Below are 18,338 nucleotides of genomic sequence, written 5' to 3'. Positions count from 1 at the left end.
TCCGCATATTCCAGTGGAATACAGTTCTGTCATAGTTTCTCCAGCCAACTACAGGGAGTAACTGAAGAAAGTCCATTGATCATGGCTTTCTTAATTTTCTGTTTTCATTTGATAAGCAAGCACTCTTGCAGTTCCTCTGATGGGGTTGACACACACAACACTAAGCTTAAAGGTCTAATAAAGCAGTACCGGGCCAAGAAGGCCCCATCCCTCAGCAGCTGTTAGGCATGTTTTCTATGAACAACCTTTTTAAAAGGGGAGGTCTGGCACTCAGGCTGAGAAAGGAAAGAAGGAGAGGTGTTTGCAAGAAGGCAGACAGGTGGTAGCTGCTGAAACAGAGCAATCTATGGGGGGAAACTCAGGACTATAAGATCTGTCTGGGGCCAGAACCCACCTTTTTTTTCCCCTTTCTTCCTGACCAAGCAAAACAACTGACTTCTGGAAGAGAAAAGTGAAGTGAAAAGGGAAGCTTCTCCCTTCCATCTGGGTCTCTGAATTACTGAGGGTGAATCCAGCCCATAAACTGAGGGAAAGATAGAAACTAAACCAGGGGACTTTGGATCTTGAGTAGCAGCCAGAAGGGACTGAACCACTTTCACCTGTCTCTCTGGGGCCTGGGACCTTGTTCAGCTCCTCCCCTTCTGTCCCCTCATCACCTGAGGGATCCAGGAGGAATCTGGGAGTGGGGGGTGGGGGGGAGGAAGGGAAATTATGATGTTGCACCCCAGATTCTTTATGGAAATATACCCATGAATATGACATGACACAGACTTGCTTAATACAAAATACTTCTTGTAACACATCATTAGAAAAGTTCTAATCTGATGAATGTGTATATTCTGTATGTATATCATTTCGGTATTTGAAGTTAGAAATATGGAGTATAAACCTGTTCATTAATCTAGACATGCTAAATGAGGCCCTTTAGTAGTACTCAAGGAAATCAATGGTCCCATACTTGGGACAATGATCTGTGAATAGTCCTTCGGGTTTTTTTTTCTATACGCTTGGAATGTGGTTGGTCCTGCCAAGTATGGGGCCAGGTCACTTGATGCTGGAATCCATTTTGGTCTTTTCCATTTTGTACTTTTCCACCAGAAATGTGAAAAATTTAAACTTAATGCAAAGGATTCCCACCTGGGTAAAAAAGATATAGAGGTGGGAAACCAAGCAATCGGGGCTATGGTCAGATGCCAGGACATCCATGCCTACCACCAAAGATGACTGCTGGCAACACCTAAGGCTGATAAGCTCAGGCTTCCTAGCCACTAAAAAATGATGACGAGAACAACTGTTAGAGCAGTGTATTCCATGTAACAAGTTTCTCAGAGTATTAGGCTTATCTGGTGGGGTTTTTTTCCCGCTTAGTAATTTACTTTGATTTGTTTGCTCTTATTTGCAGCCACTTAAATCCTACATTTTATACTCAATAAAATCAATTTTGTTTATTAATAATCCCAGTATAAATAATCGTTGTTGGGGAGAGGGGGGAAAATATCTGTGCATAACTTTTTCATTAATGAAGGAGAACATTTTATGAGCTTGTTCTGTATAACACTTTGTACAGAGTAAGATGGATATATCTGGGGTTCTGAGGCCATTGGGCTGTGCACTGGAGTGCTGTCAAGTCCCTTTGACTGAGCCCTCCCAGAGCTAAGCTGATCTTAGTGTTTGCTGGGAGCTGTGACACCAATTCCGATTCTGAACTGGAAGAGACCAGAGGGTCTGGCACAGAAGGACAGGGTGCTGGAGCATCCAAAAGGGCAAATAGGCCAGCTCAGTGGTATTTCAGCACACCAAGTGAAAGTCTCAAGGAGATCTCTGTGACTTGGCCATCACTGCCCCCTAGAGTGTTTAAAGAGCTGCCCCACGACTTTGACAGTCTATTTGGCTTCAGCCTGACCACTAGGATTGCTGGTCCCAGAGTAAAACTTCTATTAGTTCCCATTTACTCATAGTGGTAGCATGTTTTTCTCCTCAATGAATACATTTGCATACCACAACAATGAATACTTGCCTACTTCTGGAGTCATATCTGCTACAGCTGGTATTAAAAAAAAACCCTTCTAAACAATGAGAAATGTGCATTAATTTATGTATTTGCTGCTTAGCACATTTTTTCACCATATAAATAATGGCATTGCATGTCTGATTTATAGAATGTATTTAATGCCCAGTTACAGGGCTGGTTGGAGGAACTTTGGTGGAACCTCAGAATATGCAGAAAATGAAATGTTTCATGAAATTACATTGATTTAGCCAGAAATTCATTTTTAGAAGGAAAGTAGAGAGGAGTCAACTATTGTAATGGTTTAAATATTGAAATGACTTACTTTATATTATATTAGAATATAATATAAAAAATAAATGCCTAACTCAAAACAAAGCATTGCTATTTTATTAAAACAAAATGTTTTAATTGACCTTTTTTGGAAACTTTTCTTTAGCGTTTCAAAATTTTGAGGCTTAACTTTCATTCAGAATGAACCTATGTTTTAAAAATCCTTTCTCCTCAGCACAGTTCAACCCAGTAATCTATGCAAAAGATGCATGCAAAAGTTCAGGATAATCACTTAGCCGAAGGCACTTTGTTTTCATGATGAGGACAGCCATGTATTTCTCAAAATTTGTCATGGTCTAATTAAAGGGAAGCTTTAGCAAATGGTATAACGGACGAGAGACAGTGATGACAGTGATGAATTATTGCTTGGCTTTGAGAAATCCCTTTTCCTGTCACTGGAGGGTTGATTAGAGTTCTCATGTGTTACTTTCCTTTATATAAGTGGTTATAGTCTGCATTATAGTTTCCAGACTGCTACTGGCAAAAATCTTGCTGTTAATGGATTTTTTGGGGTTTTTTTTGCTTTGTTTTGTGTGTGGGTTTTTTTTTAAGATTACATATGGTGATCTCAAAAATAGGTATCTAAGTAACAGTGCTGATGCTGCTACTAGCAGAAAGGGAAGAATCAATGCACTTTAGTGAGAAGGGGAAAAAAAACTGGTTACATCTGAGGTTGACGGAATTTTAACTATTATTGTCCCCTTGGTAAATGCCGCCTTAGATACCCTGCCTGTGTAATGGCTACCATATTAGGGAATGAAGATGGGACCTAAAAGCTTGAACTTAAGAGTCCAGGCTCTGTGGATTGGGCTGTGCAATGCTATGTATATGAAAGATGGCCATTTTTATCATAGCTGATACCACTGTGCTATAGTAGCAATCAGGCTTGTACCAAATATGGCATAGAAAGTGTCATTTGGAAAGTCATGATTTGCTAAGTATGATTATCTCTTTTATATGCGTGTGTCATCTTGGTATCAGAAGTTATAAATATTGGTGGTGTGCTTGTATCTTAAACATGAGTTGTATTTCTGGGTGACGGTGCCTCGATAGAATTTACACTAGGGCCAAATGTTGATGGCCCATAAAAGACACTCCACTCTCACAATGGGACATTGAAGAAACTCATCCTATACAGCTCTTCCTGAGGATACCTCAGACAGTGAGGAGACAGTGTTCATATCCAGTAATTCAGCAAAACATGTAGGAGCATGTATTAAGAACAAGAGAACTCAGAATCCATCTTGGGTCAGTAATTTTTCATATGCCTTTACTGTGGGTTTTGTTTGGGATACTAAATTTCCATGTGCATAGCATAGGGTATAAAATACTCCTGAGACACCTCTGTTTGGTCTCTTTCCTACTCCTATTCTCTGGACTGTGGATTTATAACTAAAATAAGTATTTTGAACATTGGTTTGAGGATCTTCCAGCCTTTTGGAAGTTACTAGAGAGATTTGTGCAAGCCAAACATCTATTCTATCTCTGCTACAAATCTTACATATGGATCTGGCGATCATTTGTATGTATATAATCTATTAACCATTTATAACTCCTATTAATAAGTGTTTATTTAGTTATCAAAGACTGGCTGACAGTACAATATTTGGACAAGATTTGAGATGCATATTGATGTAGTGGCAAGTGTCTGATCCTTTGGGAGAAGTAAAACCTCACATATGGTTTTCAATACCCTCTCACTATATTAGACGTGATTGTCTGGATTGGAATAAGGGGCTGAAATGCCTTAACAAACTGTATTGTCTTTTGATTAACCAGTGTGGTACTGCAGAAACTCTCCTGTTGTAATTAATTATAGAATAAACCACTGGTTTGGGGGGATTGTCTGCCCTATTCTTTTAGTCCACCTTGAGTGTGGCTGGATCTACATCTATCCTCTATGGACTAGCGCAGATGGGCACCGGCAACAGACATTTACCAGATTGTGCCAAGGTGACCATTTCTATGGGTATGGTCTTCTCTGACCCACTATCCCTGCTTTTTCCAGCCTGTAACCCGATGGTTCATTTACTTTCTTCCTTATTACCTTGCTCTGAGACTGAAGACAGCTGAACAGCACACATTCCAAAAACAGTAACAGGCAGGATTTAAGCTACTGTACAACAGAGAGAGAACATAGTGAAAATGAGAATGTGAAATCAATTCATTCTGAGTGCAATTCCATTGCCTCCAGTAAAGTTACATCAGGGATATGTTGAGTCCATTTTACTTATTTGTTACAGAAAGCTCCATGCACACTGATGCAATTCTTAAAGATGAGGTACCAGAGTAGAAGCTAAAATATTTCCATTAGAATCTGTGCACATGCTCTAGTATTTGTATTTCTGATGGAGTTCAGAGACTCCGAATAATGTAAAGGTCTGTAATGACATGAAAACTGGCCGTCTTGAGATATTTCTGATCATAGATGGTGAAAATATGTGGAAATTGGGTTGCTTATTATTTCTGATTCCTTAAGGAAAAAAAAACATTAATGGAAACAAACAAATTGTGGGATAGTCGGGTTTTGTTTTCTGCAAATGAGAATTCCTCCTTTGACAATTACATTTAGCATGACATGTAATATTCCTCACTAACCAAACCCTGCATTACAGATTTTCAGAATATACAAAAGTCTCAGCCTTGGATCTTAAAGTAGTGTTTTCATTTTGATAACATGTCACCTGTAATGTTGTTTTCTCTCAAACTATTCAAAGTTTCTGTGTCCCCCCCTCAGAATTTCTGTTACTGTAAACACTAAAGTCCCTCTCTTTCCTTGGGAGCAGTCACTTCTAAATAAACAACCAGAGAAGATATGAGCCCAGGTCATATGCTGAATTTGTTTGGAGTTATTGACACAACTAACTCCAATATTACAAATACAAATCTAAAACCACAGTATGGATGGACTGGTAACATTTTGTCATAGTCTGAGATGCCATCTGTTTTTCTTGTCTTGGTGTGGAATGATACACTTTTAAAAGTCAATTCAAATACTTTGATGAGGAACGTGACTGTTTTTAGCTAGTGAATATTTCCTGTGTCCAAGGTATCATCTTACAGCTAGTGGTTTTGCAGGTGGTTCTAGTCAACATAATACTCAAAATGAGCTAATAGTTGCTCCCTACTCCATTGTCTGGAAGTGTTGTATGTAGTCCTGAGACATCCCTTTAAGCACAACTTCTGTGATCAAGGCTCTGTGTCAGCTATACCTGCCTGAAAGTGACTGGAGACTCCAGCTTGGAACTCAGAAACTTCCTGTTGCAAACTTCTTTGAAATCTGTATATTTTGATGGAACAGCATATTTTGACAAATAACATGTTGTCAAAAATGTTCTGACCAGCTGTAATTAGCACTATTTATGCACTTAATGATATCTTACCAACTGTATAAATATATCTTCTTTGAATGGCTTAGTAAATATATTGTTGTTACAGATGATTAACTAGAGACCTCTATAAATACTGTACATTTGTTAGTAGAAAAAAAATATTTTTCACATGCAGTGTATTTTCCTGTGTTTGAAATATATTAATATACAAATCACTAGTGAGACCAGATTTGCAAAGGTACTTAGGTGCCTAAAATGCAGACAGGCACCCAGTGGGATTTTCAGAAGTGCTTTAGTGAATCAGGCACCTACCCCACACTGACATGACAAAACAATGTGTGGAAAAGATGGTGGTACCCTTCTTCACCACTCCTTATGAGATATAGCCTGAGTGGAAGACCCAGGTTCAAAATTGCATTGTACAAACAATAATTGGAGGAGGGACTTGAAGTTGGTGATTCTACTTTCCAGGTGAGTGCCCTAACTAATGGCTGTTGGCTGTTTCATGGTAGACCTTTTCTTTCTTTCTTCCTTCCATTATTTTCACAAAGAATTGTGAAAGGTCTCTGTTTCACCCTTCTGATGTGGAATAAGACAAAGTTCAAAACCTCAATATTTTTTTCAAACCAGAACTCTTGTTTTCCAGCCAGACAGAGTGATAGGTTACTGCCCCTCCTTTCTGAAAGTTCCCATCTGCAAGGAGCCATACTATGTCTGCTTCTTTCAGTATCTACACAGAATGACCAGAAGAGATAGTGAGCATAACTGGCAATTGTATGCTGAAGACACTCAAGTATATATCTAATTTCAACTAAAGCAACTGTTGTCATCACTAACATGTTAGAATGCTTACAAGGAATCAACTTCTTGGATGAAAAGCAGCTGGCTCAAGCTAAACCAAGGCAACACTGAAGTGATTTGGTTCAAAGGGAAAATGCTTTGACGAACCAGTCGTGATGTTGTAGTCACCATCCACTTAGCGCGTAACCTCAGAACCCTGTTTGTCTCCTAAGTTTGGGTGACTAAATAGCATCAATATTTTAAAATGCATTTTCTTTCAAAATACCTCCAACTTAATAGAAAACTTTATCCCTTCTTGGATGAAGACTGGGACTTAGTAATCCTGGCATTTGTCATCTTCAAGATGGATTGCTGTGATTCACTAGATCAGAAGCTGAATGTTAAGATGATTGTGGCAGGGTGTTGCCCTGCACTGGCCCTTTAAGGGGCTGGGAGCTGGAGGGAAGCCCAGCTGAGGCAGCTAATGAGGGCCCAGCTAGAGGCCATATAAAGCAACTCTTGGAAGGAGGAGCCAGACCTGCCTGCAGTGAGAGAGGCTTCAGCCTAGCAAACCCAGGCTACCTGGCCTGAGGCCCAGGGCTGCAAGGAGGCAGTCATGGAGGGCGGGGCTCACATGGAGGCAGTCCTAAAAGGCCGGGCTACAAGGAGGCAGCTGCGGTTCTGCAAGGAGGCAGCTGTGGTAGGCTGGGGGAGTTTGACCCAGGCAAGCCCCAGGCCATAAGTCTGCAAGGCAGGGTTGTAGGAGGCAACTGGGCAGGCAGAGTGGGAGAAGAACTGGGGGTCATAGGGAGGACCCTGCAGGAGGAGCAGAGGAAGAACATTGACTTCCCACCCCTTTCCCTTCCCCCCACCCCCCGCTGGAAGGGGGCGCAGACCAACATCGGAGTGGTCACTGCCAGTTGGCAGTGCCCGGAAGAGAACACCTCACTCAAAGAGGGTGCATTGGCATCAGAGAAGCCGGTTACTTCCCCAAAGCTACCCTGAGGGAAGAAGCCGTGCGGAAAGTGAGTCTACCCATTACATGATGTACAGATTCGAGCTGGTATGCTCATGACCTTCTAGTCACTCCAGTCAGGTTGTAATGCCAGTTTCAACTAAGCTTGATTCCTTCAGTTACTTTTCAGATCAAATTTTAATCTATGAAACCCTGAGGCTATGTCTACACTGCGGAGCTATTTTGGGATACCTCCAGCATCCCGAAATAGCTATTCTTTGTGTTAAGAGCAAGCCTGTTATATGGAAATATAACAGGCTTATTATTGCAACATCCCTGTAAGCCTCATTGCATGAGGATTAAGGGACATTTTAGAATATCACTTTATTTCAAAATTACCTCAAAATAAGCTACGCAATTTGCATAGCGCAAATTACGTAGCTTATTTTGAGGTAAGGGTGCTATGTAGACACATCCTGAGACAAATGTTCATTTCTGGGTCAATGCTGATTAGAAAGCCCAGAGGGAATTGGGCTCTTGATCAAAGGTGTTCAGATATGATGATGTAAATCGAGAAGCCAAGCACTTTTAGGAAACATGTGCCAAACCTTCCTTTTTGAAAAATCTTTAGCACCGTAAGGAAGACTCCCAATGTTGAGACTCTCTACAATCCAACAGAAAAAAAATCTTAAATATCAAAACAAAAACCCTACCCCAAGCAAAGATTTGCTTCTGAAAAGGGAAAAATGACAGAGATTGTGTGGAAATCCACTGGGGGCTTTGCTGTTGATTTTACTTGGAAGATAGCTATTATGGTGATCAGTGCCAGGATAAAACCTCAAGATGCATATTCATGAACACAGAATGAAAAGTAAATCTTTATCTTTACCACACACAAATAGTGTATCTCTCCATTCTTGCTGCATATCAATAATGTGTTTAAACTTGAAGCAACGAAGACTAATATTATTAAAATAAGTAAATTTAGTTACATTTTTTTCACGCTATTTAGAATCTTAGGAGAAGATTCACAAAATGAATTTAGGCACCTAAATCCCCAAATCGGGTCCCATGGACGTTACAAATCCCAACCTCCATAGCTATTGCTAGTCCCTAAAGGGGTCAAAAAAATTGTACAATAAAAGTTTTCTAGACGCCTATGTTTCTGCCTGTGTGCATGTGCGCTGCAGCTCACATCAGGTATCCAGATATCTTTTGACTCAGAATGAATGCAAGATCCATGTGTGATTTTATTATTTTCTGTGTCTTTATCTGTGAACTGTGTCACAGAAAAGGGCAAGTCACATACCTATTGGCTGTGTCTAGACTGGCAAGTTTTTCCGCAAAATCACCTGCTTTTGCGGAAAAACTTGCCAGCTGTCTACACTGGCCGCTTGAATTTCCACAAGAACACTGACGATCTCATGTAAGATCGTCAGTGTTCTTGCGGAAATACTGTGCTGCTCCCGTTCGGGCAAAAGCCCTCTTGCACAAATCATTTGCGCAAGAGGGCCAGTGTAAACAGTACTGTTTTCCGCAAAAAAAGCCCCGATCGCGAAAATGGCGATTGGGGCTTTTTTGCGGAAAAGCGCGTCTAGACTGGCCACGGAGCTTTTCCGCAAAAAGTGCTTTTGCGGAAAAGTGTCCTGGCAATCTAGACGCGCTTTTCCGGAAATGCTTTTAACGGAAAACTTTTCCATTAAAAGTGTTTCTGGAAAATCATGCCAGTGTAGACGTAGCCATTGTGTGGCTGCATCCTCATAACATCTGGTACATATTTGAAACTACTTGTTTAAATGTGAAGGCACTGAATGTGTTGGCTAAAAAAACATGGGATAATAAAGAAAAGTTGCATTGAGTTCTGTAAATTTTGCTTGATATATGGGAGTCTAGCATTTCTGCTAAAATCTGTCTGTAAAAAACAAAACAAACAATTGGAGGATGATTACCCAGACGACAGAACTCTTGTTTCAGATTTCCTGCTTTAATTCCACAAACACTTCATGGTATCCGTTTTGCATGCAGCCAACTGTGAATTTCTCTGGAATATAAAGTTCAAAGAGTATTGATGTGTGAGAAAACTGTATAGCATGTGACATTTTTTGTGTTTTGCCCTGTGTTGTAGGAAAGCTTTTTCTTAAACATATCCCATTTTTAAATATTTGCTATTTTGAGGTGATATAGGATTGGTGCCATATGACATTCCATTTACATCATGCAAGAAAGAGAACAATAAAACTGAATAAAACAATGGTATTTTTTAACAAAATATATTTTTCTTTATATGGACTAAATTTCATAAATGGACTAAACTAGGAAAGCACTTAGAGATTTTTATCTTAAATTCGTGGATGAGTTGATCATGTTATTGTAAAGACCACAAAAACACTTTGAGCTGGATGACTCAAACAGCTTTTTGGGACTAAGTCACAGGGCCTGGATAATCTCCATCCAATAACATTAAAGGACCTGGCACATTAAATTGCAATCCCGAATTCAATGATTTTTAATGAATACATAATCTCAGGGGTCATATCCTGTGACTGGAGAATTGCTAATGTAAGTACCTATTTTTAAGAGATGATCAAAGGAAAACCTACCTTATGAGTAGAGACTTAATGAGCTTGGCTTGTTTAGCCTAATCAAATGATGGCTAAGGGCAGATATGATTGCTTTCTATAAATACATCAGTGAAATAAACATGAGGGTGGGAAAAGACTTATTTAAATAAAGGACCACTGTTGGCACAAGAACACGTGGCTGTAACCCGGCCATCAACAAGTTTTAGGCTTGAAGTTAGATGAAGACTTCTAATCATCAGAGGAGTGAAGTTCTGGAACAGCCTTCTATCTGGAGCCTTGGTTGGGGGCAAAAATCCATACTAGTTTCAAGACTGTGTGAGACAAGTTTGTGAAGGGGATGGTATGATGAACTTGACTACAGTGGCATGTAACCCATCTGCAACTGCTAGTATGAAATATCTACAATAGCCACAGATGGGACAGTGTATAGGCAGTGCTCTGAGTTGCTGTGGAGAATACTTTCCCAGATACTTGGCTGGTTGGTCTAACTGATCACCATATTAAGAGAGAAGAAGGAATTTTCCCCCAAGTTGGATTGGCAGAGACTTTGGAGGGGTTTCATTTTCCTCTGCAGCATGGTGCACTTATTGACTTAAACACTAGGGTAAATCATAGATTTGCCATAACTAGAAGTCTTTTAAATCTTGATTTGAGGACTTCAGTAACTCAGACAAAGGCTATGGGTCTATTATAATGTATGAGGCTCTGTGGCCTGCAGCGTAGAAAGGTTAGATTATATGATCACAGTGATCCCTTCTGGCCTTAAACCTATGAGACTTATGAAATAGCTGCCTGTTTTTCTTGTAATCATTGAGCCTTCTACTTGAAAATCTTTCTTGGAGGCTGTAGATTAGGAGTTTGTGAGATTTCTTCCTCTGGTCACTTTTCTTTATATATCTAGTGGAAGATAATTTGTAACCTTGTCCAACAATTGAAATTCTACAGAAGACTAAACGGAAGAGATCATTTCCACCCATAGATGTACCTGAGAAATGCAGGAGAATCCATTGTCCACAGAAATGTTTCAGAATGGTCTTTAGGCTTGGAATAAAAGTCTTTTCATCCCTCATTATTAGGACTGTCTGGGAAATTTCTGAATAACTGTTTTTATTGGAAAATGTCATTTTTTTTTAAAACAAACTGTTTGAGGGAAAGGGTCTGTTACAACAAACCTGTTTTTGAAAAAAAAAATGTAAAAAAATTCAATTGATGGAACATCCCATTTTGACACTTTTGAAATGAAAAAATTAAGTTTTGTTTTGGAATAACTTTTCATTTAGAAATTTTGAATAATGTATGCTAAACATTTAAAGAGAAATTGATAGAAATTATCCAATATTGTCTAGACCTGATTATTTTACAGCTTATCAGTTCATGAAAAATATATATATTTAATTTTGTGTCCTGATTCAGGCTGGGGAAAGTTTCCAAAATCTCAATAATTCTCATAGGATACTTATTTTACCATATTGTTGGCATAATTTTCTCTCCAGGTCTAATTCTGGTAAGAGCAATAGCAACAACTAATCTCAGAGTTTAACTTGAATCAACCATCTTGTACATTCTGAGAGATACTTTCTTCAATATCCACTTAACCATGGCTTTCTCAATTCTAGCTATAGCAACTTTAATATCACCTGCAATGAACTGAATATGCATTTAAATCTTCAGTTTTTATTTTGAAATAATGCTACTGTGTATACATAGCCTAATAGTCAACCAAATCCTGAAATCACTAATCACTCAAGATAACGAGTACTCTAAAATATTAATAACTGCAGGATTTCAGTAGAAATGCACTTCTATAAAACTCTCATTCAAAGATTTCAAAGCAATATGCAAGCAAAAGTTGAAAGTGATTCTTTGAATTAGGTGCTAGAATGCATCTGGTTTTGTTTTTCAGCGCACAACATAACCCAGTAGGTAAGAGCAGAAAGTGAACTACACTGTATTCCATGAAAACTGTAAAGGATGTTTGGGGAAAAAAACTGTTTCTGAAATTTTTCTCGGATGCCAGGTCCAATGTCCTTTATCTTAGAAAAGAGTTATGATACTTTGATAAGTGCCTGGTTTTATATCTCATCCAAAAGGCAACACAATGCCATGCAGATGCACACATTGGGTCAGCATCAGTAATCACAGGAATGGAAGAGAATAAGTTATGGCATGACTCTTACCCCATTATAAAACATCTGCAATATGTGTTCCTTACAGATTTTTTTTTCACTCAAATATTGCATCACCTCAGCTCTTCTTTGTCAGATCTGTTGGGGTCAATGCACACATTGGTATGAATAAAGGTGAAATCTTATTTTAAGAATATTTTGTGGTTTAAAATTGAACTATAAGTACCCATTTTTTCTATCTTCCTACATTAATACTTCAAGGTTAATCACTTCCATGAGAGTTCAGTTCAAAGAGTATGCTTTCAACTCATCCTTCTCCCAGAGAGTATGAAAAAGACATCTGTTAAATTCTATCACAGAAGACAAATAATTTAATCCTTTTTAACCTTTAAAATGTACATATTGTGCAGAAGACCTTCTACGCAGGGAACTTCATAATTTTGGTAAAATTATGAATGACACTTCATACTGTACAGTGGCTAATGCTACATTTGAACTATTAGTAACCTGGCTGATTTTGACTATTCTGCATTGTCTCTTCATGGGAGGCTCAGGGACTTGAGTATTTCTATTGCTTACTAAGACAGAAGGGGTACATGTAGTGAAGAAAGGGCCCCCCTTTTTGTAATGCAGACCCTGTAAACAGATTGAGGAAGAAGTAATAGGAGCATCTCATGCCCCTTCTGCAGCTAATAGTAAGGGTATTCACCCAAGACATTGGATGGGGAGAGAAGTCTAAGGGTATGTCTACACTACCCCGCTAGTTCGAACTAGCGGGGTAATGTATGCATACCGCACTTGCTAATGAAGCCCGGGATTTGAATTTCCCGGGCTTCATTAGCATAAGCGGGGAGCCGCCATTTTTAAATCCCCGCTGCTTCGAACCCCGTGCAGCGCGGCTACACGGGGCTCGAACTAGGTAGTTCGGACTAGGTTCCTATTCCGAACTACCGTTACTCCTCGTGAAACGAGGTGTATCGTAGTTCGGAATAGGCACCCTAGTCCGAACTACCTAGTTCGAGCCCCGTGTAGCCGCGCTGCACGGGGTTCGAAGCAGCGGGGATTTAAAAATGGCGGCTCCCCGCTTATGCTAATGAAGCCCGGGAAATTCAAATCCCGGGCTTCATTAGCAAGTGCGGTATGCATACATTACCCTCCTAGTTCGAACTAGGAGGGTAGTGTAGACATACCCTAAGAGTTTGCTCTGGAGTGGGGACTTGAACTTGATCTTCCACATCATAAATGAGGGGCCCTAACCACTAGGTAATAGAAGCTCTCTTATTGACCTAATAATTATTCAAGTATTTTATTTAAAGTGGAAAGTGTTCAATAGGAGAGCTTGAGACCCTATATCAGAGGGGTAGCCGTGTTAGTCTGAATCTGCAAAAGCGGCGAGGACTCCTCGCCGCACCTCATAGACTAACCGAAGTGTTGGAGCATAAGCTTTCATGGGCAAAGACCCACTTCGTCAGATGCCACTGAGACCCTATAATTTACTCTAGCCTTATGATTAGGGCACTCACCCAGGAGAAGAGAGGTCTATGTTCAAGTCCCTGTTCCAGAACAAGGATCCAAACTTGGTTGTCCTATCTCAGATAAGTGTCCTAACATTTAGGCTATCACTTATAAATGGAGGCAAGGGAAACTGTGCCACAACTATCTTATCCTCTGTTTTTCTGAACCCAGACCTTTATTTTCCTTGTTTTATTTTCGTTAAAGGGGCTTAAAATATTCAGACTAAATTTGCTGTTCAATGCAAAACATCAGTTTTGTTGACTTTTCCAATTCACACGTTCTAATTTCAACTCAAGTTGAGCCTCTGTTTCTGTGTGCACATGCACTCCTGATTTCCAATTAATAGACACATCAGTCTAGTTCTGCGCAGTATTAAAAAAAAGTTGCTATTGATCCCTTAATATAAGTAGAGTTGTGCCCCATAAGTCCATGTCTGTTCATCTTCTGTAGTTACTTTTGCTCATCTCAACCCTCACACACACAATCCTTGTATAATAATTCAGAAAGAGCAGGACCAGAGGAAGATGGGAAGGAGACAATATAATATGTAGTAACACCTTCACTTAGATTTAATGTTATTGAAAACCACACCAAAACACTATATACATGTTTGATTTTGTAATAGTTGTAATTCAAGAATTTATTTTAATATGCTTTTAGAAGTTAAAAAGCCTTAAGTAGAATGAGTGTCGCCATCAATGTGTGCATAGAGTTTGCACCAAATATGAAAACCAAGTTTGCCTCTCCAACGCTGGGGTGGGGGATCTATGGCTTGAGCTGGATAAGGCTTCCATCTTATCTGGATCAAGCCCTTGTGGCTCAGGCTTCCCCCTCCCCTGAGGGCCATCTTAGTGAATGTTTAGTTGCTTTTATTTGATTTTTCTGTGGGCTAGCAAGCCAAAAAAAGGTTCCCCAGCCCTATCCTACACACGCGCGCGCACACACAACTTTGACTGCCCTCTGTATGTTTTGCCTGAAGATGGAGTGCAGCTTTTGGATCTGTTGCCCTCAAATACAAATTTCCAAATTAGGAGATGGAAGCAAGGGGATGCAGACAACAATATCCATACAGATACATAGTGTGAATTGCCCTTTTCTGAATGGCTGGATATTTTCTCTCATATATATATATAATGTGACTAGAGAGTTCAGTGTTTCCTTGTCTCCCATTTCCTGTATTAAACACAGCATCTGGAAAGGATTGAGGATTAACCTGAAAATCCATCACCCCCATTTTTGTTGGCTTTGTAAATAAAGATTAACACTAATAATGCATTGTCAAAGCTAGTCTGGTTTAAACCAATACACAGATAATAAAGGAACAGCAAGAAGCTACTACAGAAGCAAGGCAAAATAGCTTATTCTTCACTTTTGCCACTCTCTTCAGAGTACTGAATAGCAAACTATGACACATCAAGAAGAAAAGCTGTTATGTCAAACAGCCTCTTGTGTTCCCAGATTAGACTTCTCGATCAAAATATGGAGAGGATTTCTTTTATCTCCCTAATTAAGCTATTCTGTCCTTTGTATTGTTTTAGTCAATGTTGATGACTAATTGAGGAGAAGTGTTGTGAGGACTGTTTCCCAAATATAATTAAACGAGGACATAATGTTTTGCAATGGAAAAGATTATACATTTGCTGAATTTAAAACAGGCAAAACAAGGGGAAAAATGGGATTGTACACACTGGGAATTGAGCTATGTTCGGAGATGTATTGAATTAGATGTTTTGGAGTCTTCTGCTTTAGATTCTCTTGAGATGATAGACATGATATTGTACAGTGATTATCTAAAAAAAATCCATTGTTCGTGCTTTTTTCTTTTTTTGTGAGACGAGACAAATTAGGCTTTCTAATCTAACTCAGCACAAGCAAGGAATCCCAGCTCTGTTGTAACAAATTAGGAAGCAGGTGTTCTGTTGTACCTAGTTTCAGAACACCCAAGATCACTAAGACTATGACCAATGCATACTGAGAGAGCCAGTCAGTCCACAATGCTGATATTTGGAGCTTCAGCAATGTTTTGCACATGGTATGTTCATTTCTGAGCTGGAAATGTAATAACACACTGCAGAGTCCTCTGAGCCACATGCAATAGAACCATTGTAGGGCCAGATTCTCTTCTGGTTGTTTTACTTACTTCAGTGGGAGACCTATGCAACCATAGTTGAAAATGGACGTGTAACCTGAAATGAAATTCTTATGCTAAAGCCGACAGGCTTTTTCTTTTTTCCTTCTGGATTGCCGGTGAGGTTAACATTAGCCTTCCCCTTGACTTCAGTAGGAACAGGATATTCTTTATTTTTTGCATAGAAGTGTAGGACCAGATCCCAACTCTCAGGTGATTTGTTACTCTATTTCTATTTACTTTGTCACTTCTTAATATCCAATTTTTCTTTAAATAATGTGTATCCAGAGATCATGTTTTGACTTCATTTACTGTTCATAAATAAAATGAACATCTCCTTTCTTTGGAGTCACATTTTGAATAACCTGCAGCTGAAACCGTTAGTCTTTGTCTTTCCTGTCTTGCTATGCACTTGACTTATAGCGCATATCTTGTGTGTGGACATATGTTTGCTCATAGAGCTGGACCTATGTGCTCTTGAGTTGTCCATGTATGATGCATGTGTGTTGTCAGTAAAAAGGTCTCCAAGTGTTCTCTGTAATAAAAAGAATATAAAGTGTACTTTAGCATAGAGAACTAAAGAGCTTGAATTCCAGTACTAATGAAGATGAAGGAATGCAGAGGGGCAAACTCTTTAACAGATTGTTTAATTTGTGTATTTTTAAGAATATGCAAATGAAATTAGTCTAACTTGTATCTCTTTATTTATTTACTATCTGTCAGGATAAAGTTTGTGATATTTTATTCCACGTATAAGTTATCCACTGATCAGCCTGTCAGAATTTTGGCATGATACCCTCATAAAAGAGCTTGCTCATCCTTTCATTTGTAGCCAACAGAAGTTTAGATCTGGCTTGAATTGAAACAAGTACAGGTCCAGTAGGGTTATAAAACCTTGTCAGGCATAAATTAGCTAATACAATAAAAGTACCCAAAATAATAATACAAAAAAGCTGAAGATTTTTCTTGGCCAGCCACTACCAGGAGAACAACTTGCATTTCTGGCTGTACTGTCTCAGATGGAGGCAAATCTCACCATGAACTTTTGTCCTTTCTCTTCTTCTCAAGAGAGAAGTGGGAATATAGCCTAGTATTGACTTAAAAGCTTCATTTTATATTTCAAATAGCTTTTCTGATATAGTCCTCAATTACCAAAAAAGACTGCATGGGTCTTTTCCTGCAAGGGAGTGAGCACCAGAACTTCCATTTAAGTTGAGGATTTACACTTTTGAATGGAGGAAAAAAAGCTTTTACAGCTTTTAAGCGACCTGAGTGAGACAATCACAGGCACCATTTTAGAATCATTTCTGGGAGGGGGAGTTTAGATAGATGCTCTAAAAGCCACTGTTTTCTTTTGTGTTGGGTACAATAGCATAATGTAGAATGTGAGACTCTCGCTAATAATGATTTGTAATCTCTTCTGAATGAAATCTCCCCGCTTTGCCTCAGCATTTCTGTCACATATTGTCAGAGCACAAACTCTGTTTGTATTAATGTTACTCTTAAATAAAGAGCTTGCAGTGTTTTTTCTTTTCAAATAAAAAATTGAAATTATTGGGGGGAAAATGTCAAAGGTAGTGGGTCCTCATTTCTGAGGGCATATCTACTCTAGGGAGAAGACTGACCCTCTAGAGGTCAATCTTATAGTGTTTGTTTTAGCGGATGTAACATAGACCCCCACCAGCATCCAGTACTCCTTGTTCTGTGTGTGCTCCCATCAGCCTCCTGCTGTGTGGATGCCACCATGGCTCGGTTTAAGGCAAGCCAATTCCAGCTACAAAATATGCATAGTTGGAGTTGCACACCTTAAATCAATCTGCCTGGTCTAGTGTAGCCCAGGCCTAAGCAGCTAAATTAAGGTTTTTCAGATAATAGATTTTTGCTAGGAACTAATGCTGTGTTAATTTTTTTCTTTACATTCAGATGGAAGATGTCATAGCACGCATGCAGGATGAGAAAAATGGGATTCCTATTCGTACAGTCAAAAGTTTTCTTTCCAAGATTCCCAGTGTCTTTTCTGGTAAGAGTGAAAATGATTTTCATACTATTCAAAATGCTAGTGGTGTAAAGGGGTTCTTGGATACCAATCACATACTTATCATCAGTGTTCTAAAAAACCCACACAGTCATCTGCTCAGGAAATGGATTGGCTATGTTGTGAATCCTCTGAAAACAGAATTTCTTGGGAAAAGGGTGTTGTTTCTGCTGTGTGTGGTGCAAGGAATTTACTTAAAGACTTTTTCAAGTAATCCAGTAAATTAAGGCAATGACTGCACTATATTTACTTCAGAAAGGCAATTACAGCTAAGTGGTAATATTTTGAATGCACCATATTTGTTTTTCAAACTCCTTTGCAAATCTGTCTTTAGGCTACAGGTGCACTGAGTGTGATTGTCTTAATATATCCAATATCGTAACATAAGAGCTGCCGTATGAGCAGTATCAAAGGAAACTTCACCTTCCATTCCACAATGCCTTGTGTTTTGTAGTGCCACAAAAGAAAACTATTTACTGGCTCCCACATAAAATCAACTTATGATCAGAAGCATGAAGGTTGTTGTCCCTTGTTTCAGTCTAAC

At 39.2% G+C, this 18,338-nt stretch overlaps 1 protein-coding gene across 4 annotated transcripts in view; it reads left to right on the top strand.

The window, feature by feature from the left end:
- Window positions 1-18,338, top strand: part of RGS7 (regulator of G protein signaling 7) — a 374,326-nt gene that overhangs the window by 164,579 nt on the left and 191,409 nt on the right. For all 4 annotated transcript variants that reach the window (XM_075924826.1, XM_075924827.1, XM_075924832.1 and 1 more), the window contains one exon: window positions 17,683-17,779. In XM_075924826.1, the coding sequence (XP_075780941.1) occupies window positions 17,683-17,779 (97 nt within the window). The remainder of the gene's footprint in view (window positions 1-17,682; window positions 17,780-18,338) is intronic.

The sequence above is a fragment of the Pelodiscus sinensis genome, chromosome 3 (assembly GCF_049634645.1).
Source record: "Pelodiscus sinensis isolate JC-2024 chromosome 3, ASM4963464v1, whole genome shotgun sequence".
NCBI lineage: Eukaryota > Metazoa > Chordata > Testudines > Trionychidae > Pelodiscus > Pelodiscus sinensis.
This window is presented reverse-complemented; position numbering and strand designations above follow the sequence as displayed.